Source organism: Ranitomeya imitator, chromosome 6 (assembly GCF_032444005.1).
Source record: "Ranitomeya imitator isolate aRanImi1 chromosome 6, aRanImi1.pri, whole genome shotgun sequence".
Lineage (NCBI taxonomy): Eukaryota > Metazoa > Chordata > Amphibia > Anura > Dendrobatidae > Ranitomeya > Ranitomeya imitator.
This window is the reverse complement of record NC_091287.1, coordinates 565,178,055-565,201,922: the sequence shown is the minus strand read 5'-3', so window position 1 is coordinate 565,201,922 and position 23,868 is coordinate 565,178,055. Positions and strand designations below refer to the sequence as shown.

The 23,868-nt window shown below is 46.4% G+C and overlaps 1 protein-coding gene across 1 annotated transcript; it reads left to right on the top strand.

Annotated features, from left to right (window-relative positions):
- The first annotated feature begins 1,874 nt into the window (after positions 1 to 1,874).
- Positions 1,875 to 23,740, top strand: LOC138643200 (zinc finger protein 84-like). Its single transcript, XM_069732047.1, has 5 exons — positions 1,875 to 1,944; positions 2,761 to 2,847; positions 3,160 to 3,236; positions 19,747 to 19,861; positions 21,076 to 23,740. The coding sequence occupies exons 2-5, from the start codon at positions 2,817 to 2,819 to the stop codon at positions 22,464 to 22,466; spliced, it is 1,614 nt and encodes a 537-aa protein (XP_069588148.1). The 5' UTR covers positions 1,875 to 1,944; positions 2,761 to 2,816; the 3' UTR covers positions 22,467 to 23,740.
- The last annotated feature ends 128 nt before the right edge of the window (positions 23,741 to 23,868 follow it).

The following is a 23,868-nucleotide window of genomic DNA, read 5'->3' as shown; positions in this document are numbered from 1 at the left end:
CGTCCCAGGAAGGAACTAAACACTACAACTCCCAGCAAGTCCCAGGAAGACACTAAACACTACAACTCCCAGCACGTCTCGGGAAGGAACTAAACACTACAACTCCCAGCACGTCCCAGGAAGGCACTAAACACTACAACTCCCAGCACGTCCCAGGAAGGAACTAAACACTACAACTGCCAGCACGTCCCAGGAAGGAACTAAACACTACAACTCCCAGCACGTCCCAGGAAGGAACTAAACACTACAACTCCCAGCAAGTCCCAGGAAGACACTAAACACTACAACTCCCAGCACGTCTCGGGAAGGAACTAAACACTACAACTCCCAGCACGTCCCAGGAAGGCACTAAACACTACAACTCCCAGCACGTCCCAGGAAGGAACTAAACACTACAACTCCCAGCACGTCCCAGGAAGGAACTAAACACTACAACTCCCAGCACGTCCCGGGAAGGAACCAAACACTACAACTCCCAGCACGTCCCAGGAAGGAACTAAACACTACAACTCCCAGCACGTCCCGGGAAGGAACTAAACACTACAACTCCCAGCACATCCCAGGAAGGAACGAAACACTACAACTCCCAGCATGTCCCAGGAAGGCACTAAACACTACAACTCCCAGCACGTCCCGGGAAGGAACTAAACACTACAACTCCCAGCACGTCACCAGAAGGCACTAAACACTACAACTCCCAGCACGTCCCAGGAAGGAACCAAACACTACAACTCCCAGCACGTCCCAGGAAGGAACTAAACACTACAACTCCCAGCACGTCCCGGGAAGGAACCAAACACTACAACTCCCAGCACGTCCCAGGAAGGGACCAAACACTACAACTCCCAGCACGTCCCGGGAAGGAACTAAACACTACAACTCCCAGCACGTCCCAGGAAGGAACTAAACACTACAACTCCCAGCACGTCCCCGGAAGACACTAAACACTACAACTCCCAGCACGTCCCCGGAAGACACTAAACACTACAACTCCCAGCACGTCCCAGGAAGGCACTAAACACTACAACTCCCAGCACGTCCCAGGAAGGAACTAAACACTACAACTCCCAGCACGTCCCAGGAAGGAACTAAACACTACAACTCCCAGCACGTCCCAGGAAGGAACCAAACACTACAACTCCCAGCACGTCCCAGGAAGACACTAAACACTACAACTCCCAGCACGTCCCAGGAAGGCACTAAACACTACAACTCCCAGCACGTCCCAGGAAGACACTAAACACTACAACTCCCAGCACGTCCCAGGAAGGAACTAAACACTACAACTCCCAGCACGTCCCCGGAAGGCACTAAACACTACAACTGCCAGCATGTCCCAGGAAGGCACTAAACACTACAACTCCCAGCACGTCCCAGGAAGGAACCAAACACTACAACTCCCAGCACGTCCCGGGAAGGAACTAAACACTACAACTCCCAGCACGTCCCGGGAAGGAACTAAACACTACAACTCCCAGCACGTCCCAGGAAGGCACCAAACACTACAACTCCCAGCACATCCCGGGAAGGCACTAAACACTACAACTCCCAGCACGTCCCAGGAAGGAACCAAACACTACAACTCCCAGCACGTCCCAGGAAGGAACTAAACACTACAACTCCCAGCACGTCCCAGGAAGGAACCAAACACTACAACTCCCAGCACGTCCCAGGAAGGCACCAAACACTACAACTCCCAGCACGTCCCAGGAAAGAACCAAACACTACAACTCCCAGCACGTCCCAGGAAGACACTAAACACTACAACTCCCAGCACGTCCTTGTTCTCTGAGGGTGAAGAGAATCCTCCGCTCCATCATTTCTCCTCACAGCACAAGCTCCTCCCCCTCACGTGACTGGTCGCATGGTGATGACATCATCACAGGTCCTTCACTCCTAGATGATAAGCTGAAAATCAGACGGGAAAGTCTACAAAGAGAAGAGGTAATGGCGGGAGATACATGGGGGCTGTGGGAGGTCAGTGGTGTGGGGGGCACTGGAGATACATGGAGGCTGTGGGAGGTCAGCGGTGTGGGGGGCACTGGAGATACATGGGGGCTGTGGGAGGTCAGTGGTGTGGGGGGCACTGGAGATACATGGAGGCTGTGGGAGGTCAGCGGTGTGGGGGGCACTGGAGATACATGGGGGCTGTGGGAGGTCAGTGGTGTGGGGGGCACTGGAGATACATGGGGGCTGTGGGAGGTCAGTGGTGTGGGGGGCACTGGAGATACATGGGGGCTGTGGGAGGTCAGTGGTGTGGGGGGCACTGGAGATACATGGAGGCTGTGGGAGGTCAGCGGTGTGGGGGGCACTGGAGATACATGGGGGCTGTGGGAGGTCGGCGGTGTGGGGGGCACTGGAGATACATGGAGGCTGTGGGAGGTCAGTGGTGTGGGGGGCACTGGAGATACATGGAGGCTGTGGGAGGTCAGCGGTGTGGGGGGCACTGGAGATACATGGAGGCTGTGGGAGGTCAGCGGTGTGGGGGGCACTGGAGATACATGGGGGCTGTGGGAGGTCAGCGGTGTGGGGGGCACTGGAGATACATGGAGGCTGTGGGAGGTCAGCGGTGTGGGGGGCACTGGAGATACATGGGGGCTGTGGGAGGTCAGCGGTGTGGGGGGCACTGGAGATACATGGAGGCTGTGGGAGGTCAGCGGTGTGGGGGGCACTGGAGATACATGGGGGCTGTGGGAGGTCAGCGGTGTGGAGGATTCTGGGTAATGACGCTCTCTTTGTCCGGTTTCTATTTGGTGACAGGACGTCGCTGTCGGTGGGAATCTCGAGGACGCCCTGATCGTTACGAGGACGCCGTGATGGAGGCCGGTCAGCCCCGCACATCACCAGGTGAGAGGAGACTTGTAGGCGGTGACGTCCTGAGCCCCCGGCAGAATCTTCCATGTAGTAGGATTCCTGGAATTGTTCTTATGTTTCAAGTGATGGGATTATTGGTCGTCTGGTAAATTACACCCCGTACATCACTGCAGCGGCATGTTCTGAGTTGACCTTCGCTGTGGTGCTGCCTGTACGATCCTGCAGCATTTACAAGCTCTACGTTGTTATAAGACCCCGATAACCCAGGAACAGGAGGTGATGAGAGAAGTCTGTGATAGACGGGTCTCCATGGACTCCACCACTTAGTGTCTGTGTCTCCCCCAGATGGATCCAGGAGAAGCCCTTCAGAGAGAAGTCCCCATCCTCCGTGTTCCCCGGACCGTGCAGAGGAGAGTCATCAGGTAGGAGCTGAGCTCTATGATTTGTACGGGGATGTTTTGTCGTCGTACTTAGATTCATAGATTATTGGTGGTTTCAGGACATGAGGCTTGGACTCTGGGAAATGTGATGGATTGTAAGTTTTAACATACAAGGAGAAAATGTAATAAAGTTTTACACTTTAATATGAAAGTTGCAGAGATTAGTAAGAAATTAACACAAAACCGAAAAACATAAAGGAAACAACAAAGAGAACAGAGACTGATGGCGTCATGTAGGAAGAAGAGGAGGTTCATACCTGAGGCTGCCGCTTCTCCTGCCAGTGCGCCACATTTATTGGTCATTGATTGGTTGCGGGTTTTTCGGTTGGCGGTCATTTAATATGCGGTCGGCCTGTCCAATCGGATTATCACTAGTCCGTCCTTCTGTAGGAGTAAGCAGCCATTACTCTCGGCAGCAGAGCTCCTGTTTACACAGGACAATGCTCTGATGAGGACTAGGAGCTTTTGGGTAAACCAAGAGTTTATTTCACCCCATGAAGAAGCGTTCTTCTCATTTGTTGGGTGATCGGGAAGCGAGCCGTGCCCAAGAATACAGAGAAGGAATCTAGATTGTGACTGAATCCCCCCACGGGTGACACCCCCATGACGGAAACATTAAACTCTGCCAGAAGGCATAAAGTTAATTTCCAGGGCGTCCCTCCTGATGACACCATCAGAAGCTCGTCCTTCATATCCGTGATAGGGACAGGAACACACAAGAGGATAAGACCCCTCCTCCACCACGGACACAGAAGAGGTGTACTCACATCTGCAGGAGGATCGGGATGGGGTCCTTGCATCTCTCCTCTTCCGACACCCTGCTGATCTAAGGGCGTCCCTCAGACTTTACAGTCGGGTGGTGGCTCCTGGCGTGGATATTGGCTCATGCTGTCCATCCCTGCGCGCAGCTCCTGTGTGCGCTGATGACTGAAAACAACATTTCCGGTTACAGAGGGATGATGCGCAGACCTCTAGTGCCCGGTGTGTGTTCCAGCGTGAAAAACACTTCTGGGAATTTGAAATAAAGGCATCGAATGCTAAATTTAAAGGGGGTCGACCTTTTTGACTATTTAGATGGAAGACTAGTGAGACAATACTATTTAAATTATGTGCAGAGCGGAGCTGAGGTTCCTATGGATGCCAAACCACCAGCCGGTCTGATCCCCTGGTACGAGAGAGTTATCCGGGGGGGGGGGGGGGGTTCTCGCACACTGTCCGCCACCTGAGGTGTATTCATAGTACGATCCTTTTTTCCTTTTATAAGACAAGGAAGCCCCTAAAAAGTCCAAGACGACATCCGCATTTAAAAAGAAAGCGTTGCTCCATGTGTAATGCTCAACTGCCGGACACCTATGGGAAACCGCTATGTGCAGAGTGTATTCCCACGGTGGCTACAGAAGAACATCCATCTTTTATGGCCAATATAGAAGGACCATAATAGGTTCAAAATTCTGTTACAGACTTAGTCTCACCCCACAATCCTCCCGGGTGGCTCCCAGGCAAAAAGACCGAGATGGGAGAAGCCTCCACTGAACTGGATTCTCAGGTTACACTGACCCTGAACAGGAGGAAAAGGAAGAATTTGTTGCAATTCCACCCAAAAAGAAAAATAAATATTACTCTTGGGATGATAATGACATACTTCTATCAGCTGTCAGATACTATGAAGGAGGGGATAAACTCCAGCCCCCCTCAATACAGGATGAAATGTTGGGAGGTTTGAGAGCTGTATGAACAGAGTATTCCCTGCTAATAGTAATATGAAAGCTATGATCCTGGAGGACGTGGAAAAGCGACTGACAATTCCCAGGAGTTTCAGGTCCTGTCTACCCTTTTGAGTCTGAGGAGATAAAATTACGCGAAGAAATCCCTAAAGTCGATATGCCTATAGCTAGTGTAGCAAAGATGACGGCTATCCACTTTGAGGATTCATGCCTGAACGATCCGATGGAAAGAAAGGCAGATGGTCTTCTCATAAAAACATGGGAGTCCTCTGCAGCCATAATTAAGGCTAATATAGCATCAATCTTTGTGGCAAGATCCATGATGATTTGGATAGAAGAGTTGGAAGGAAGAATAAATCCAGAGATGAGATCCTGGAATCTATGCCGTTACTTAAAATGGCAACAGGATTCATGGCGGATGCCTCAGCAGAGTCCATTAGATCTGGCGCAAGGAAGAGGGCACTCGCCAACAGGGGTAGGCGGGCAGTCTGGCTAAAGACGTGGTCAGGGGATTGTCACCCTAAAAACAATTTGTGTAACATCCCTTTTTTGGCCTGCGAATGTTTGGATTCGGTACTAGATGACATGTCAGGAAGGGCATCGGACGAGAAAAAGGCGTTTCCTCACGCCCATCAGTTACTGGAATATAAAGGTAAAGGGAAGACCGGTAGTTGGAGCTACCCGAAGGGAGATAAAGGAAGGAATACATTTCCCAGGTCAGCAAATAGCTTGGGTAGACAATGACGCCAAAAGAGTGGGGGGAAGACTCCAAAAACCTTCTCACAGCCTGGACAGAGCTATCCAAGAACCTATGGATACGTCAGACAATGGCAGGCTACAATTTATGCAGATTTCTCAGGGAAGATTCCAGCTAACGACTATCCAGTCCCCCCAGGTCACAAGAAGGCTACTGGTGGAAGTAAAAATGTTGGTGGATTCGGGAGCAGTGGTTCCAGTACCAGAGTCAGAATGGTTTCTGCGATACTATTCGAGTCTGTTCTCAGTAAAGAAACCCGGGTGGAATTATCGCACAATAATAAACCTAAAGTCTCTAAACAAATGAGTAGAAGAAATTGAAGAAGGAGTCTATAAGATCTACTGTTCCATTGATCAAAGAAAAAATAGTAATGTTGATTGCCATCAACGGGAAGTTGTCCACATACTGGACAGAGCACCCCAGCAACTAAGGACCAGTTTAACATCAACCATCTTAGTATTAAACAACTTGGGAAGGATCATAAGCTGGAAAAAAAAATCAGATCTTGTTCCAGGAAGAGGGAAGGTCTTCCTAGGAATTCTCTTGGACTCGGTAAATGCGCAGATATCCTTCCTGCCAGAGAGGAGACAGAACTCAGGCACAAGGCTACATCCTTAAGAGGGAGATCCCAGGTTTCCATCAAAGAGGCTGAGGACTTTGGGACTGATGGCTGCTTCTATACCAGGGGTCCGGTGGAGTCAATTTTACAACATCAGGTCCTGATAACCTGGAATAGGAAGACTGATGGACTAGACGAGAAGATTATCAGATTATCAGCAATTACAAAAAAGTCATTAGTCTGGTGGACGTCCATAACTAACCTGAAGAAGGGGATTATGTGGAGACTGTCCCCATTCATGTCAGTCACCACAGACACAAGCGGCAGGATCGGTTCATACAGAGTATCTGGAAAAAATCAGATCTTCCCGGGTCGTCCATCCTCAGAGCTTCAGGCAGTCTGGGAAACGTTAAAGTGATGTGGACCAGGTCTAAGAAACCAGCACATCAGAATCCTGTATGAGAATATTACAACAGTGGCCTTCCTCAAACATAATGAGGGTCCAAGACACAGCCTTCTACAGGCGGAAGCACGGAAGATCTTCCTATGGGCAGAGGAAACGGTGCCAACTGTAACCTCAGTACATCTGATGGGTCTCAGAATGTGGTAGCGGACATTCCCAGCCGGAAAGCAGTTCAGCGGTCAGAATGGGAGCTGAACTGGGAAGAGTTCCAGCTCATAATACACCGATTGGGTTCTCCCAAGGTGGACCTGTTCGATACAGGAAAAAATTCAAAAACAGAAATCATTTTCTCTCCCATCATGAAGACAGGCTGACAAGGGTAGACGCTTTATCTCAAAAATGGAATATGGACCTGGCATATGCATTTCCCCTAATTCCAGCAGTGCTGAGGAAGATACAGGAGGATCAAGCCAAGGTGATCGTATTATTACTATTTTGGCCCAGAAGAAGCTGGTTCCCCTTACTGAGAAGGATGGGAATAAAAGATCCCATCATGCTTCCAGAATGGCGCGATCTACGGGTTCAGGGACCAATACACCATCCCAGTGTGAATCTCCTACAGTTGGATCCTGGATCCTGAGCAGCAGATCTTGAAGTCTCAAGGCGTCCCAGTCTCTGTCATAACAACGATACAAAAAGCAGGAAATCGGTAACATCGGCAATATTTACAAAAATATGGAGAAAATTCTATGCACAATATCCTGAGGCGACAATGAAAAATTTTTCTAGGCCTGATATTCCCAAAGTAGTACAGTTCCTCTAAGTAGGATTTGATAAAGGCCTAAGACCCAGCATCCTGAAAGTGCAGATCTCGGCTCTGAGTGATTTATGGACTAAACACGAGCAGGACATCCATGGATTGAACGGTTCGTGAGGGCCACAGGCAGAATAAGACCCACGGCTAAAGCCTACATCCCTGCATGGGACAAACAGTCTTAAATGTATTATGTAGATCATCTTATGAACTGGAAGATTCAGATATTAAATCTCTCCCTTAAAACTGCATTCCTGGTTGCCATAACAATGGCCAGATGGATTAGGGAAATACAGGTGTTGTCCATAAAAAGCCCATACCTAAAGGATCTTAGATGACTTGCGTTATCCTCAGGTTAGATCCTGCTTTCCTACCAAAACTAGTAACATCTTTTCGTATGAGCCAAGGGGTAGTCTTGCCTTCTGTCTGCCAGGATCTTAAAAATAGTCAAGAAGGGTCATTTCATTCTCTAGGCGTCAAGAGTAGCCCTCTAATACTTGGAATCCACAAAAGACTGGCGAATAGACCCCAATCGGTTCTTACAGTTTTGGGGAAAAAATAGGTTTTCCAGGAGTCCATCATGACCGCACCAATTACATTCCCTCCCTTGAATTCCTATGTAAGGCTGGTTTCAGACTTGCGTTGGGCAGGGCTGCGGATGGCAGCCTTCTTCTTCCATTAAGCCCCACCCACTGCCACACCTCTTCCTTCAGCTCCGCCTACATCTGCATGCGTCCTGCATACCCTGTCTTTAACATTGGGTATGAATGCCATGCGGATGTATGCCGATGCCTCCACATGCGTCTTTTTGACGATGCGCTGAACTGTGTCAAACGCAACATGTTGTATTTTTTTGCGGTCGGTGCAGCGCCAAAACGACGCATGCGGAGGCATCCGCATACATCGTACGTCCCTGCGTACCTAGTGTTAAAGATAAGGGAAGCATGCAGATGTAGGCGGAGCTGAAGGAAGAGGTGCGGCAGTGGTTGGGTCTTAACGGAGGAAGAAGGCTTTCATCCGCAGCCCTGCCGAATGCTGGTGTGAAACCAGCCTAATATGTGACGTTAATGTATGTAGAAGGAAAATAGAATAAAATAGAGTTGCATCCATCCTGATGTGGTACTTGAAAAATCAATGTGGGTGGTGGAGGAAGGGGCCTCTTGACCTCTTGTGTGTTCCTGTCCCTATCAAAGATATGAATGACAACCTCCTGATGATGCTGTGATGATAAACTCCTGGAAAACCAATTACCGGTAGGGCTAACACCTACTTTCTTTCCAGCAATGGTATTCATAGTGCAGGCTAGAACCTTAAAGGTATCCTCAACTAAAGTCATGGAAACTATCAATTGCTATGAGCAAACTGTCTCTCTCATGAAGACTTACCCAGGAAAGAAATTACATCTGCTGCAGAGGATAAGTTCATCAGTTACCAACCTCAGAAACCGCAAACTGTTCGCCCCTCAGATAATGGCCCTCAAACATTATGCATAGACATCAATAAAGCCACCCTTTTGTGGATGAATTGCTGCACAGAAAACACTACTGAGGAATAAAAAGAGACTTGTCCTGTCCTTTTGTTGCATTAGAGCAGTGGAAATCTGTATTGTTGCTCTAACATTTTTGGTACCAGCCGCCATATCTTTGTAAGACGCATAAAAGGTGCGCTTATTGTTTCATGTGTGGTGCCAATATAAGGCCTGGCAGGGAGGCGTGTGATGGTTGAGGGAGCTTTGCTGGTGACACTCTAGGTCAGGGTTGGGGGAACCGCAGATCCCTGGGGACCTCAGTACTTGGGCTAGCAGCTTATTTTGATATCTGCTGGCCCAGTCACTTGTTCTTGCCCTGTGAGCATGCGCACAATGTTCACTACTGAGCGCTGAGGCGCATGCAAAAGAAAGATAATGTCCTTGCTACAGCTTGTTTTTTCTTTTACTAGTTCTTAGACCAGTGCCAGAGTAAGGATGTACTTTGTGGGCTGAGTTTGTTCGTAATTTGTATAGTACCCAAAAGATGGTTAAAATATGCAAATGGCTGTTGTGAATTCTGTGGCAGAGCTCCCTCCTGTGGTCACAAGTGGTACTTCGGCTGATTCTCTCTGTGAGTTTCTGTTGGTGGAGGAAAGTGTACTGCGGCTTCTGAGTTTCCTCCCTCAGGTGATCTGGTGAGGTCGTTAGGTACTGCTCTACTTAACTCCACCTAATGCTTTGATCCTGGCTTCCTGTCAATGTTCCAGTGTTGGACTTGTTTTTCCCTGGATCATTCCTGTGGCCTGCTGCTCTGCATAGCTAAGTTCTTCTTTGCTATTTGTTTGCTATTTTTTCTGTCCAGCTTGTCTAATTGTTTTGCTGGAAGCTCTGGGATGCAAAGGGTGTACCTCCGTGCCGTTAGTTCGGTACGGAGGGTCTTTTTGCCCCTTTTGCGTGGTTTTCTTTAGGGTTTTGTGTAGACCGCAAAGTTATCTTTTCTATCCTTGCTCTGTTAAGAAAGTCGGGCCTCACTTTGCTGAATCTATTTCATCCCTACGTTTGTCTTTTCATCTTACTCACAGTCATTATATGTGGGGGGCTGCCTTTTCCTTTGGGGTATTTCTCTGAGGCAAGGTAGGCTTATTTTCTATCTTCAGGCTAGCTAGTTTCTCAGGCTGTGCCGAGTTGCATAGGAAGAGTTAGGCGCAATCCACGGCTGCCTCTAGTGTTGTTTGGAGAGGATTAGGGATTGCGGTCTGCAGAGTTCCCACGTCTCAGAGCTCGTTCTATGATTTTGGGTTATTGTCAGATCACTGTATGTGCTCTGACCGCTATGTCCATTGTGGTACTGAATTGCCTTTCATAACAGTACAGGAAGCCAAAAGTACTAATGATTCTCAATAGAGGGAAAAAAGAAGTTCTGAGACCATTTTTTTTTCTTTGCACTGTGTTTTGCCTTTTTTTTCCCCTAGACATTTGGGTGATTCTGGACACAGGTGTGGACATGGACATTCAGGGTCTGTGCTCTTCAATGGATAATCTCGTTATAAATGTACAAAAGATTCAAGATTTGGTGGTTCAGAAGCCTATGTTAGAACCAAGAATTCCTATTCCTGATTTGTTTTTTGGAGATAGAGCTAAGTTTTTGAATTTTAAAAATAATTGTAAACTATTTCTGGCTCTGAAACCCCGCTCCTCTGGTGACCCAGCTCAACAAGTGAAAATTATTATTTCTTTATTACGTGGCGACCCTCAAGACTGGGCATTTTCCCTTGCGCCAGGAGATCCTGCATTAAGTAATATTGATGCGTTTTTCCTGGCGCTCGGATTGCTGTACGATGAACCTAATTCAGTGGATCAGGCAGAGAAAAATTTGCTGGCTCTGTGTCAGGGTCAGGATGAGATAGAGATATATTGTCAGAAATTTAGAAAGTGGTCCGTACTCACTCAATGGAATGAATGTGCGCTCGCAGCGATTTTCAGAAAGGGTCTCTCTGAAGCCCTTAAGGATGTCATGGTGGGATTTCCTATGCCTGCTGGTCTGAATGAATCTATGTCTTTGGCCATTCAGATCGGTCGACGCTTGCGTGAGCGTAAATCTGTGCACCATTTGGCGGTATTACCTGAGATTAAACCTGAGCCTATGCAGTTCGATAGGACTTTGACCAGAGTTGAACGGCAAGAACACAGACGTCTGAATGGGCTGTGTTTCTACTGTGGTGATTCCACTCATGCTATCTCTGATTGTCCTAAGCGCACTAAGCGGTCCGCTAGGTCTGCCACCATTGGTACGGTACAGTCAAAATTTCTTCTGTCCGTTACCTTGATCTGCTCTTTGTCATCGTATTCTGTCACGGCATTTGTGGATTCAGGCGCTGCCCTGAATTTGATGGACTTGGAATATGCTAAGCGTTGTGGGTTTTTCTTGGAGCCCTTGCAGTGTCCTATTCCATTGAGAGGAATTGATGCTACGCCTTTGGCCAAGAATAAACCTCAATACTGGGCCCAGCTGACCATGTGCATGGCTCCTGCTCATCAGGAGGTTATTCGCTTTCTGGTGTTTCATAATCTGCATGATGTGGTCGTGTTGGGGTTGCCATGGCTACAAGTCCATAATCCAGTATTAGATTGGAAATCCATGTCGGTGTCCAGCTGGGGTTGTCAGGGGGTACATGGTGATGTCCCATTTCTGTCAATTTCGTCATCACCCCTTCTGAGGTCCCAGAGTTCTTGTCTGATTACCGGGATGTATTTGATGAGCCTAAGTCCGATACCCTACCTCCGCACAGGGATTGTGATTGTGCTATCAATTTGATTCCTGGTAGTAAATTCCCAAAAGGTCGACTGTTTAATTTATCCGTGCCTGAGCATACCGCTATGCGCAGTTATGTGAAGGAATCCCTGGAGAAGGGGCATATTCGCCCGTCATCGTCGCCATTAGGAGCAGGGTTCTTTTTTGTAGCCAAGAAGGATGGTTCGCTGAGACCTTGTATAGATTACCGCCTTCTTAATAAGATCACTGTTAAATTTCAGTACCCCTTGCCATTGTTATCTGATTTGTTTGCTCGGATTAAGGGGGCTAGTTGGTTCACCAAGATAGATCTTCGTGGTGCGTATAATCTGGTGCGAATCAGGCGAGGAGATGAATGGAAAACTGCATTTAATACGCCCGAGGGTCATTTTGAGTATCTAGTGATGCCGTTCGGACTTGCCAATGCTCCATCTGTGTTTCAGTCCTTTATGCATGACATCTTCCGAGAGTACCTGGATAAATTCCTGATTGTGTACTTGGATGACATTTTGATCTTCTCGGATGATTGGGAGTCTCATGTGAAGCAGGTCAGAACGGTTTTTCAGGTCCTGCGTGCTAATTCTTTGTTTGTGAAGGGATCAAAGTGTCTCTTTGGTGTTCAGAAGGTTTCATTTTTGGGGTTCATCTTTTCCCCTTCTACTATCGAGATGGACCCTGTTAAGGTCCAAGCCATCCATGATTGGACTCAGCCGACATCTCTGAAAAGTCTGCAAAAGTTCCTGGGCTTTGCTAATTTTTATCGTCGCTTCATCTGCAATTTTTCTAGTATTGCTAAACCGTTGACCGATTTGACCAAGAAGGGTGCTGATGTGGTCAATTGGTCTTCTGCTGCTGTGGAAGCTTTTCAAGAGTTGAAGCGTCGTTTTTCTTCTGCCCCTGTGTTGTGTCAACCAGATGTTTTTCTTGCGTTCCAGGTCGAGGTTGATGCTTCTGAGATTGGAGCAGGGGCTGTTTTGTCGCAGAGAGGTTCTGATTGCTCAGTGATGAAACCATGCGCTTTTTTTTCCAGGAAGTTTTCGCCTGCTGAGCGAAATTATGATGTGGGCAACCGAGAGTTGCTGGCCATGAAGTGGGCATTCGAGGAGTGGTGTCATTGGCTTGAAGGAGCTAAGCATCGCGTGGTGGTATTGACTGATCATAAGAACTTGACTTATCTCGAGTCTGCCAAGCGGTTGAATCCTAGACAGGCTCGTTGGTCGCTGTTTTTTGCCCGTTTTGACTTTGTGATTTCGTACCTTCCGGGCTCTAAAAATGTGAAGGCGGATGCCCTGTCTAGGAGTTTTGTGCCCGACTCTCCGGGTTTGTCTGAGCCGGCGGGTATTCTCAAAGAGGGAGTAATTGTGTCTGCCATCTCCCCTGATTTGCGGCGGGTGCTGCAAAAATTTCAGGCTAATAAACCTGATCGTTGCCCAGCGGAGAAACTGTTTGTCCCTGATAGGTGGACGAATAAAGTTATCTCTGAGGTTCATTGTTCGGTGTTGGCTGGTCATCCTGGAATCTTTGGTACCAGAGAGTTAGTGGCTAGATCCTTTTGGTGGCCATCTCTGTCGCGGGATGTGCGTACTTTTGTGCAGTCCTGTGGGATTTGTGCTCGGGCTAAGCCCTGCTGTTCTCGTGCCAGTGGGTTGCTTTTGCCCTTGCCGGTCCCGAAGAGACCTTGGACACATATCTCTATGGATTTTATTTCAGATCTTCCCGTTTCTCAAAAGATGTCAGTCATTTGGGTGGTCTGTGATCGCTTTTCTAAGATGGTCCATCTGGTACCCTTGTCTAAATTGCCTTCCTCCTCTGATTTGGTGCCATTGTTCTTCCAGCATGTGGTTCGTTTACATGGTATTCCAGAGAACATCGTTTCTGACAGAGGTTCCCAGTTTGTTTCGAGGTTTTGGCGAGCCTTTTGTGGTAGGATGGGCATTGACTTGTCTTTTTCCTCGGCTTTCCATCCTCAGACTAATGGCCAGACCGAACGATTCAATCAGACCTTGGAAACATATCTGAGATGTTTTGTTTCTGCTGATCCGGATGACTGGGTGTCCTTTTTGCCTTTGGCTGAGTTCGCCCTTAATAATTGGGTCAGCTCGGCTACCTTGGTTTCGCCATTTTTCTGCAACTCTGGGTTCCATCCTCGTTTCTCTTCAGGACAGGTTGAGTCTTCGGACTGTCCTGGTGTGGATACTGTGGTGGACAGGTTGCAGCAGATTTGGACTCATGTAGTGGACAATTTGACCTTGTCCCAGGAGAGGGCTCAACGTTTTGCTAATCGCAGACGCTGTGTGGGTCCCCAACTTCGTGTTGGGGATCTGGTTTGGTTATCTTCTCGTCATATTCCTATGAAGGTTTCCTCTCCTAAGTTTAAACCTCGTTTCATTGGTCCGTATAGGATTTCTGAGGTTCTTAATCCTGTGTCTTTTCGTCTGACCCTTCCAGATTCCTTTTCCATACATAATGTATTCCATAGGTCATTGTTGCGGAGATACGTGGCACCTATGGTTCCATCTGTTGACCCTCCTGCCCCGGTTTTGGTGGAGGGGGAGTTGGAGTATATTGTGGAGAAGATTTTGGATTCTCGTGTTTCAAGGCGGAAACTCCAGTATCTGGTTAAGTGGAAGGGTTATGCTCAGGAAGATAATTCCTGGGTCTTTGCCTCTGATGTCCATGCTCCCGATCTTGTTCGTGCCTTTCATGTGGCTCATCCTGGTCGGCCTGGGGGTCTGGTGAGGGTTCGGTGACCCCTCCTCAAGGGGGGGGTACTGTTGTGAATTCTGTGGCAGAGCTCCCTCCTGTGGTCACAAGTGGTACTTCGGCTGATTCTGTGAGCTTCTGTTGGTGGAGGAAAGTGGTATTGCGGCTTCTGAGTTTCCTACCTCAGGTGATGTGGTGAGGTCGTTAGGTGCTTCTCTACTTAACTCCACCTAATGCTTTGATCCATGCTTCCTGTCAATGTTCCAGTGTTGGACTTGTTTTTCCCTGGATCATTCCTGTGGCCTGCTGCTCTGCATAGCTAAGTTCTTCTTTGCTATTTGTTTGCTATTTTTTCTGTCCAGCTTGTCTAATTGTTTTGCTGGAAGCTCTGGGACGCAAAGGGTGTACCTCCGTGCCGTTAGTTCGGTACAGAGGGTCTTTTTGCCCCCTTTGCGTGGTTTCCTTTAGGGTTTTGTGTAGACCGCAAAGTTATCTTTCCTATCCTCGCTCTGTTAAGAAAGTCGGGCCTCACTTTGCTGAATCTATTTCATCCCTACGTTTGTCTTTTCATCTTACTCACAGTCATTATATGTGGGGGCTGCCTTTTCCTTTGGGGTATTTCTCTGAGGCAAGGTAGGCTTATTTTCTATCTTCAGGCTAGTTAGTTTCTCAGGCTGTGTCGAGTTGCATAGGCAGAGTTAGGCGCAATCCACGGCTGCCTCTAGTGTTGTTTGGAGAGGATTAGGGATTGCGGTCTGCAGAGTTCCCACGTCTCAGAGCTCGTTCTATGATTTTGGGTTATTGTCAGATCACTGTATGTGCTCTGACCGCTATGTCCATTGTGGTACTGAATTGCCTATCATAACAAATGGCCCTTGGCAGGAAAAAAGATTCCCCATAGCTGCTGTAGGTGATTTATCACAAGTTCTGGGCACACTTCCCCGGCATGGTTACTACAGCATTCTGCAGTGATCGACGTGCCATCCAGTTTGCACTCCATGAGACCGCCATTTGTGAAACAGGACAATGACCCAAAATGCCTCCGGGCAATGAGAGTGCTGAGTGACCAAGACGGAGAGGGATGGAGGCTGCATCAGATGACACGGCCTTCAGTCACCGGACCAAAACCCAATGAAGATGTTTTGGGATGAGTTGAATGATGAGTGAAGGCAAAGCAGCCGACAAGGGCTGAGCACCTCTGCGAACAACTTCAGGACTGTTGGCAGCCATTACCGGTGCCGACTTGATGAAGCGGCCAACAGAGTGTATAGCTGTCTTCAGAGTAACGATGTACATGAGGAACCTAAGGTGTAACATATTCTGGTTTCACATCTTTACACCTTGTTTTCCCAGGCACTGGAATAGTGACATGAGCTTTGAGAAATGTAGATATGGTGCCTCCAGTACCTACTGCCTCATCTTTTGTGTTTGGCCTATAGGCTTATGTTTTGTTGATGTGGTGGCAGCGGCCTCGAGTTTGGCTTGCCATCACGTCTTGATCTTGTCTTTCCATCTTGCGTTGATCTGCTGTCTCTGCCACTAGGCTTGATGTATTCCTCCACCTCATGCCCTGGCCTATGGCCGGCTGTGACCTTTGGTGATTTGCGTTTACTTCGCCAATAGCCTCACTGTCCTGTTCCAGCCCACACATGCCCGCCTAAAAAAAACCCAACTCAATAATGTCTTGTGGCCTTGAGCATCAATAACAGCTTGACAACGACATCTCATGCTGTTAACAAGTGACGTTATTGCCTGCGGAGGCATGGCATCCTACTTTTCTTGAAGGGCGGCCCTCAGGTCATTGAGGTTCTGGGTTACAGAGTTCTGAACCTCTACACAGCGACTCGGCTGATCCCCCATAGGTTTTCTATGGGATTCAGGTCCGGTGAAAGAGCAGGCCACTCCATGTGAGGTCCCCCATTCTCCAGCAGCCATTCCCTAATGATGGGACCTCGATGAGCTGTAGTATTGTCGTCCATGAAGATGAAATTAGGCCTGCGTTGCTCATGCTGAGGCACAATGACTGGACTAATATTATTCAAGTTATTCGCAAAGTGTAAGGCAGTTCTGTATTGACTAGACTCCTCTTCCCACGCTGTAACGCCATCAAAGGCTCATCTGGAGACAACAGCGGCTGTGCATAGCGCTCTACTTGATGTCTCAATCATCCTTGGTGACCATCGTTTCTGCTCAGCGTAAATCGACTTTTTCATCAGTGAACAGCACTGAGGCCCACTGGTCCCTCATCCAGCCTAGTTGACGCCTGTGCCTGGTGGTGTAGTCCGGTACCTTGCAGGACATCTAGCACACAGACCACGCTGATGTAAACTGTTTTGAATTGTCTGATGTGACACTTGGGCGCCTCTCTCCTCCCTTACATGGGCCTGGAGTTGTGCCCGGACATTGTTCACAATGAAGCGACTATCCGTGTGGGATGTAGCAGAGGACGTCCACTTCTCTGCCTTTCTGTGACTATCCCAGTCTCTGTATCCTTGTTGCACCCTTCTGATGACACTCTAAGCTTAGCGTCTACTTATCTCCGAGAACATCCTACCTGAAGCCTCACAATGTGAGGTAGGTCTTGTTCATCAATTAAGTGTCATCTTGGTGTCATGATGTCAACATGTGACCTGCATGATGAGGACTGTTTAATGCCAATTCTAATTGAACCCCGAGATTCATGGATCAAACAGCTGTTGTGAATTTTGCCGTTAAGCTCCTTGTTGTGCAAAAAAGGTACTGAAACATTGTGCAGTTGGACATCAAACGTTTAGAGACTGTCACATTCAGTTCACCTGAAAAGGTTGGAGTCCATTTTAGGATCATCCTGAAATTTCGCCCAAAAGCCAAATATCCTGGACGTCTCGCGAGTTGTGGACACTGTCCTAAAACTCGTAAACCGAACGAGGCCATTTAAAGAAAGGTCCAGTTAGTTTTCCTTTCGGAGTCCTAGAAAGGCAAGTCTGCTATCAGCGGAAGAGGCGATGGATTGATTGAAGTCCGTCCATGTTAAACTCCTGTAGCAAAAGACGAAAATGCCCTTAGACAAAGACCATCTGAGCTTCGACCTTGTCTCTTCATGTGACCCCAGACAGCCTGGATGATGTGAGATCAGAACTCTGTGCAGCCGGATGATAACTTCTAAGTCTCCTCATTCTTAATTATATTGGCTGGATGTTTGGGGTCGTTATGCGGCTGCAGAATACATTTTGAGCCAATCGAATGCCTCCTTGATGATATTACATGATGGGAATGTATCTGTCTGGATTGAAAAAAACTAAATTTTGAAGAAATTCCCAACTCCATTTGCTGAAAAGCAGCCCACAAGCTTGCAGGACTTTCCACCTGCGTCCCTTCTCCTGCTGACCCTCGTTCATGTGCCACCCTTCGGGAACATACTGACTTCTGCAACAACTGAATTGATATTTTGATGCTTTGGTCAAGGGTACCTGCTGTCATTTTTCGGCTCCCCAGTGCCTATGTTTTTGTGCAGAGTTGCGTCACTCAGCCTTGTTGCCATGTAGAAGATTTGGACTTTTTATCTGCAATTCTTCCCTGAAGACAACTTCTCCAAATAGAAGATGGGACTCCCCAATTGCACATGGAATTGCCGGACATCTTCTGATTTTGAATGGTTCTTTGGCCGACCAATGTGTTTTATTTTCCTGAGCATGGCCAATTTCTTGGTGTCCATCATGCAATACCATCATGGAGGCATCTGGTTGGGTCCAAGTTCAGTCTGCAGCCGGACAACGACCAAGAACATCAAGGCAATATAATTAAGAAGAATCTTCCTATGTAAAGAAAAACGAATCCTGTAAGTGATGATCCGGCCCCACAGAGCTCTGATGTCACATTATCCGGTCTGTTTGGGATCATCTGAAAAGACCGAAGGATCCGCACAAGCCTCATACACAAAAGATCCGGGGATGGCTCTCCTGCGGAGTTCCTTCAGAAACTGTGTGCAGGCGATGAGAAGAACCGATGAAGACTGGCGGTCTTAAAATACCGAGGGCATTTATATCTCACTTTTGTTCATTAACTTACCGGTAATAGTTTATTTTTTTTTCAATAAAATACAAACACTTCTAAGTATGGGCTTTTTTTTCTTACTGTGCAGCATTTTTACACATCTGCACAGTACAGTATGTTATATTAGGAAGAAAAATGCAATAGTTTGTGTCATTCTTTCATAATGTCGAGAAAAATCTTTCTAAGGCTGGTTTCACATTTGCGTTTAAAAACGCAGCGTTTTAAACGCAAACGCATGTGGTGAAAAAAAACGCATATAAACGCGGTAAAACGCTGCGTTTTTTAGACGCATGCGTTTTTGCATGTTTTATTACAAACGCGGCGTTTTGACGCGTTTACATGCGTTTTTTCATGCGTTTGCATTTTTTAAACGCATGATGAGAAGTGTGTGACAGCTGCCAATCATCAAAATCAACAAGAAAAGCCACTATGAACAGAAATAGTTAGGGTTAGGGTTTGGATCCCTAGTAACCCTAGGAATCCTAACCCTTACCCTAACCCTAAGGGATCTTAACCCTACCCCTAACCCTTGCCCTAACCCTAAGGGATCTTAACCCTAACCCTAAGGGATCCTAACCCTAATCCTTAGGGTTAGGATCCCAAGGGTTAGGGGTAGGATCCCTTTATCAATTTTATGGTGTAGAGTGGCTTATCAGTGTGTTTTCTTGTTTTTTTTTTTTTATAAAAATGCATGCGTTTTTAACGCAACCAAACACATGCTTAAAAACGCATGCATTTACATAGACAGCAATAAGTTTTTTTGCCACAAAAAAACGCCGCTAAAAATTACTGCATGTTGCATTTCTGCAACACAACGCATGCATACAAAAGACGCATGCGGCGGCAAAACGCATGCAAAAAAACGCATGCGTTTTTAATGTGAAGTATAGGGAAAAAAACGCATGTGGTTTTTTTTTGCGCTAAAACGTAGCGGCAAAAAAACGCAAATGTGAAACCAGCCTAAGGGAAACCACTTTTGCACAGGCGGTAGGAAGTTTTCAGTCATCGATGGGGTAAAATGTTTCCCCGGTTTGGATACATGGATGTCCATTTTTTTCAATCTCTTAAATATTGTCCCAATGAGGTCGAGGTGGTAAGTTATTCCCGGCTGGAAACAAATGCTTTAAAGAAAAGTTTGACAACACACATTTCCAGCCCTCTTCCAATACACTTACGCTGATCTGTTAGATTTCTCCATATTTCTGCCATATTGTACTGACGTGTTACACCTGGTGTATCAGGAGGAAGATCTGACTATTATTAAAGTGGAGATTAAAGAAGAAGCCGATGAGATGATGATTGATCCACCGAGTATGAACGAAGGGAAAGAAGGAATTTCTGATGATGACTCCGCAGGTAGGTAATGATGAACATGGAGAACTCTGCCGTTAGTTAAGGTGGCTTCCACCATGGTGTTACTTTACTGTAACGTTTTGTGTCGTGATGTCCTGGACCTAAGGAAGCTGTAAAGGCGTATAGAAGTTCTTTCCCAGAAACCCGACATGGCGAACACGTGGCAATAGTCTTTTTGGGGAAATGGCTGCACCGACCTATAGACTTACTTGGTCCTCCTGTGTGAACAGGTCCCTACCTGTTTCTTCATACCTCATTCCTTTCTGCTTGTTTCCTTTCCTGCACCTCCTGTGTGAACAGGTCCCTACCTGTTCCTTCATTCTCTTTTCCTTCTGGCTTGTTTCCGTACCTGCATCTTCTGTGTGTACAGGTCTCTACCTGTTCCTTCATCACACTCACAATAGGACTGCACTCAGGTGTCATCTGAGTGCAGCCTGATTCATACACCACATCAACCAGTCCTGTGTATCCTGTGTTCCTGCCAGTCCTGCCCTGCCTTCCAGTCCTGTGTTCTCTGCAGTGCCTCCCAATCCTGTGTTCCTGCCAGTCCTGCCGTTCCTGCCCTGCCTTCCAGTCCTGTGTTCCTGATGTCCTAGCCAGTCCTGTTTCCTGCCGTGTCTCTGCCAGCCCTGAGTTCTCCGCCGTGTCTCTGCCAGCCCTGTCTCAGCCGTGCCAGCCTACTCGTCTGTGTTCCAGCCGTGCTCTTCTGCCAGTCCTGCCTAATGCCCGCACCAATCCTGGTGTTCCTGTCTCCCAAGTGGGATCAGCAGCCACAGCCAGACACCACCCTGGAGTAGCACCTGGCAGCTGCCTGCTGCACAAGCCTGTCCTCACCATCAGAGGCTCAAGTGAAAACCCAGGCAGCTGTCATAGTCACGCCCCTTCCAGGGTAGTCTGGTTTGTGGCACAGTGGGGCCACAAACCCCCCGAGCTCACGCCCACCAGTCAGGGCGTGAGCGTGACAACTGGCAAGGGATAACATGGCTCACAGTGGAGGTGCAGCGTTGTTTCGGCAGGTAAATATCCATTTTTTATGTTTTAATTTTACACCACATATATTTGAAATAAATGAGGTTGTCCAATAATAGATAATCCCCTTCACGCAATTGCTTATACGATTGTCTATTTTATGATTTAGACAGATTTGACAAATTATATCTTTTAATCTTAACAGAATCCCCCAGTAGAAATTCACAGGAAAACTTTTGTGTTATCAGGAAATTATAAAGTAGAAGATGAAGATATCATGCAGCCCTCCTCAGGTCTTCACGGTACAAAAAAGTCCTCTAATAATGAACGTTCTGCTCAATCACAGACTGCAAGAACTCTCCCAAGGAAGAAAGAGTACACCTGCTCAAAATGTGGAAGGTACTTTCCAGAAAAATCGCAACTTCTTACACACAAGAAAAGTCACACAGGAGAGAAGTCACATTCATGTTCTGATTGTGGGAAATTTTTTACAACAAAATCAAATCTTGTTAGTCATCAGAAAATTCACACAGGCGAGAATCTTTATTCTTGTGCCGAATGTGGAAAGAGCTTTACAAAAAGAACCAATCTTGTTATACATGAGAGATACCACACAGGGGAAAAGCCATTTCCATGCTCAGTATGTGGGAAATGTTTTATAACGAAATATAATCTAGTTAAACATGAGAGAACTCACACAGGAGAGAAGCCGTATTCATGTTCTGAATGTGGGAAATGTTTTGTAAGTAAGTTTAATCTGGTCGCTCATCAGAAAATTCACACAGGAGAAAGACCGTTTTCATGTTCCGAATGTGGTAAATGTTTTATAAGTAAAGTTAATCTGGTCGCACATCAGAAAATTCACACAGGAGAGAAGCCATATTCATGTTCTGAATGTGGAAAGTGCTATAAAGATAGAACAAGTCTTGCGTCACATGAAAGAATTCATACAGGAGAGAAACCATATTCATGTTCAGAATGTGGGATGAGCTTTAAAGATAGAATTAGTCTTGGTATACATGAGAGAAGCCACACAGGAGAAAAGCCGTTTCCATGTTCAATATGTGGAAGACGTTTTAAATATAATTCAAACGTTGTTGCGCATGCGAGAACACATACAGGAGAGAAGCCGTATTCATGTACTGAATGTGGGAAATGTTTTAAAACAAAATCAAATCTTGTCATTCATCGGAAAATTCACACTGGAGAAAAACCGTATTCATGTCCACTGTGTGGGAAGTCTTTTAAAGGGAAGGCAAATCTTGTTTCGCACAATAGAGTTCATTCAGGAGAGAAACCATATTCATGTTCAGAATGTGGAAAATGCTTTACAAACAAAACAACTCTTATTGTACATGAGAGAACACACACTGGAGAGAAGCCTTATTCCTGCTCAGTATGTGGAAAAGGTTTCATAGTTAAATCGAGTCTTCTTAGTCATGAGAGAACACACACAGGAGAGAAGCCGTATTCATGTTCATTTTGTGGGAAATGTTTTACAGGTAAACAAAGTCTTGTTAAACATGAAACACGTCATAAGGAGAAACCGTATTCATGTTCACTATGTGGGAAATGCTTTACAGATGATTCAGGTCTTAGAAAGCATCAAAAAAGTCACACGGTAGAGAAGCCGCTGTGATCTATGCTTGGAAATATTTTACAAATAAATCCTAACTTTTTAGAGTTCACATTTATAAGAAACCTGTTCTTTTTCGGATGAGCAAATTATATTTTAGTTAAAATTAGTCTCGATCTCACAAACACCCAAATTATAGTTACCCGAGTTCAGATGTGACCAGGATTCTTGGAGAAAATTATTTTCTTCACAAAAAAAAGAAAAGAGCCTTGTTTAGTTTGTAGGCAATGAGGCTGAAATGTCCCCTCTGGAGCTCACAGCTTTGTTCATCTTTTACCTTATTTCTTTTACTCGCCTGCATAGCACCATTAATCGCCAGCACTGCACACATCACTGTCCCCACTGGGGCTCACAATCTAAATCTGATATGTCTTTAGAGTGTGAGAGGAAACCGCGATACTTATACGAAACCTACAAAACCAAAGAACTTATTAACTCCTTGCAGATGTCCTTGTGTGATTTTTTTTTTTTTTTTTTTTTTTTAACCCAGGACCTCAGCGCTGTAAAACTACATTGCTAACCCCTGAGCAACTGTGCGGTATTCATAAAATCATTACACTGAGAAACTGGAGCCAGTCAAAATGTAAGAAATTGGAAGCAAAAGGCCATTGTCGCCTCCAAATGATCAATAATTCGAAATACAGTGAAAGATTTAAGTTTGACAACGCATTTCGGAGTTGATCTAACTTTTTCAGATAGAAACAGCAGCAACCAACCATTGACCTTTTAATTCTAAGTAGCAGTCGTGATATTACAATCACATCCCCTATTCAGCTGAGTACTAATGCTTACAATTGGCTGAAAAGATATTCAGAAGTTTTCTATTATAAAAATAACAAAAAACCATGCTTACGGATAAGAAAACTATTAAGACCTTCAGCAACCAAACTTTAGATTCAAATTAAGATATTACAGTGGCATGTAAAAGTTTGTGCACCCCTGGTTAAAATTACTGTTATTGTAAACATTTAAGTAAGTTGAAGATTAAATGATCCCTAAAAGGCCTAAAGTTACAGATGACACATGGGAAAATAAAAAATATATATGTATTTTAATCTATATATTTAGTATATACAATAATATATTTAATATAATATTTAATGTATACCGTATATACTCGAGTATAAGCCGAGATTTTCAGCCCATTTTTTGGGGGGCTGAAAGTCCCCCTTTCGGCTTATACTCGAGTCATACCCGGGGTCAGCACGGGAGCGGGGGCTGTCTAGTTATGCTCACCTGCTCCTGGTGCGGTCCTTGCATGTCTTTTCTCCGGCACTGACAGCTTCTTCCTGTACTGAGTGGTCACATGGTACCACTCATTACAGTAATGAATATGCGGCTCCACCTCCCATAGAGGTGGAGCCGCATATTCATTACTGTAATGAGCGTTAACGGTGACCGCTCA

Excerpts from the sequence above, each read along its gene's own strand:
- LOC138643200 (XM_069732047.1), top strand. The coding sequence starts at position 2,817 with ATGGAGGCCGGTCAGCCCCGCACATCACCAG. Across the intron at positions 3,237-19,746 it reads GTGCAGAGGAGAGTCATCAG|GAGGAAGATCTGACTATTAT; the intron begins GTAGGAGCTGAG and ends CTGGTGTATCAG. Across the intron at positions 19,862-21,075 it reads TTCTGATGATGACTCCGCAG|GAAATTATAAAGTAGAAGAT; the intron begins GTAGGTAATGAT and ends TTGTGTTATCAG.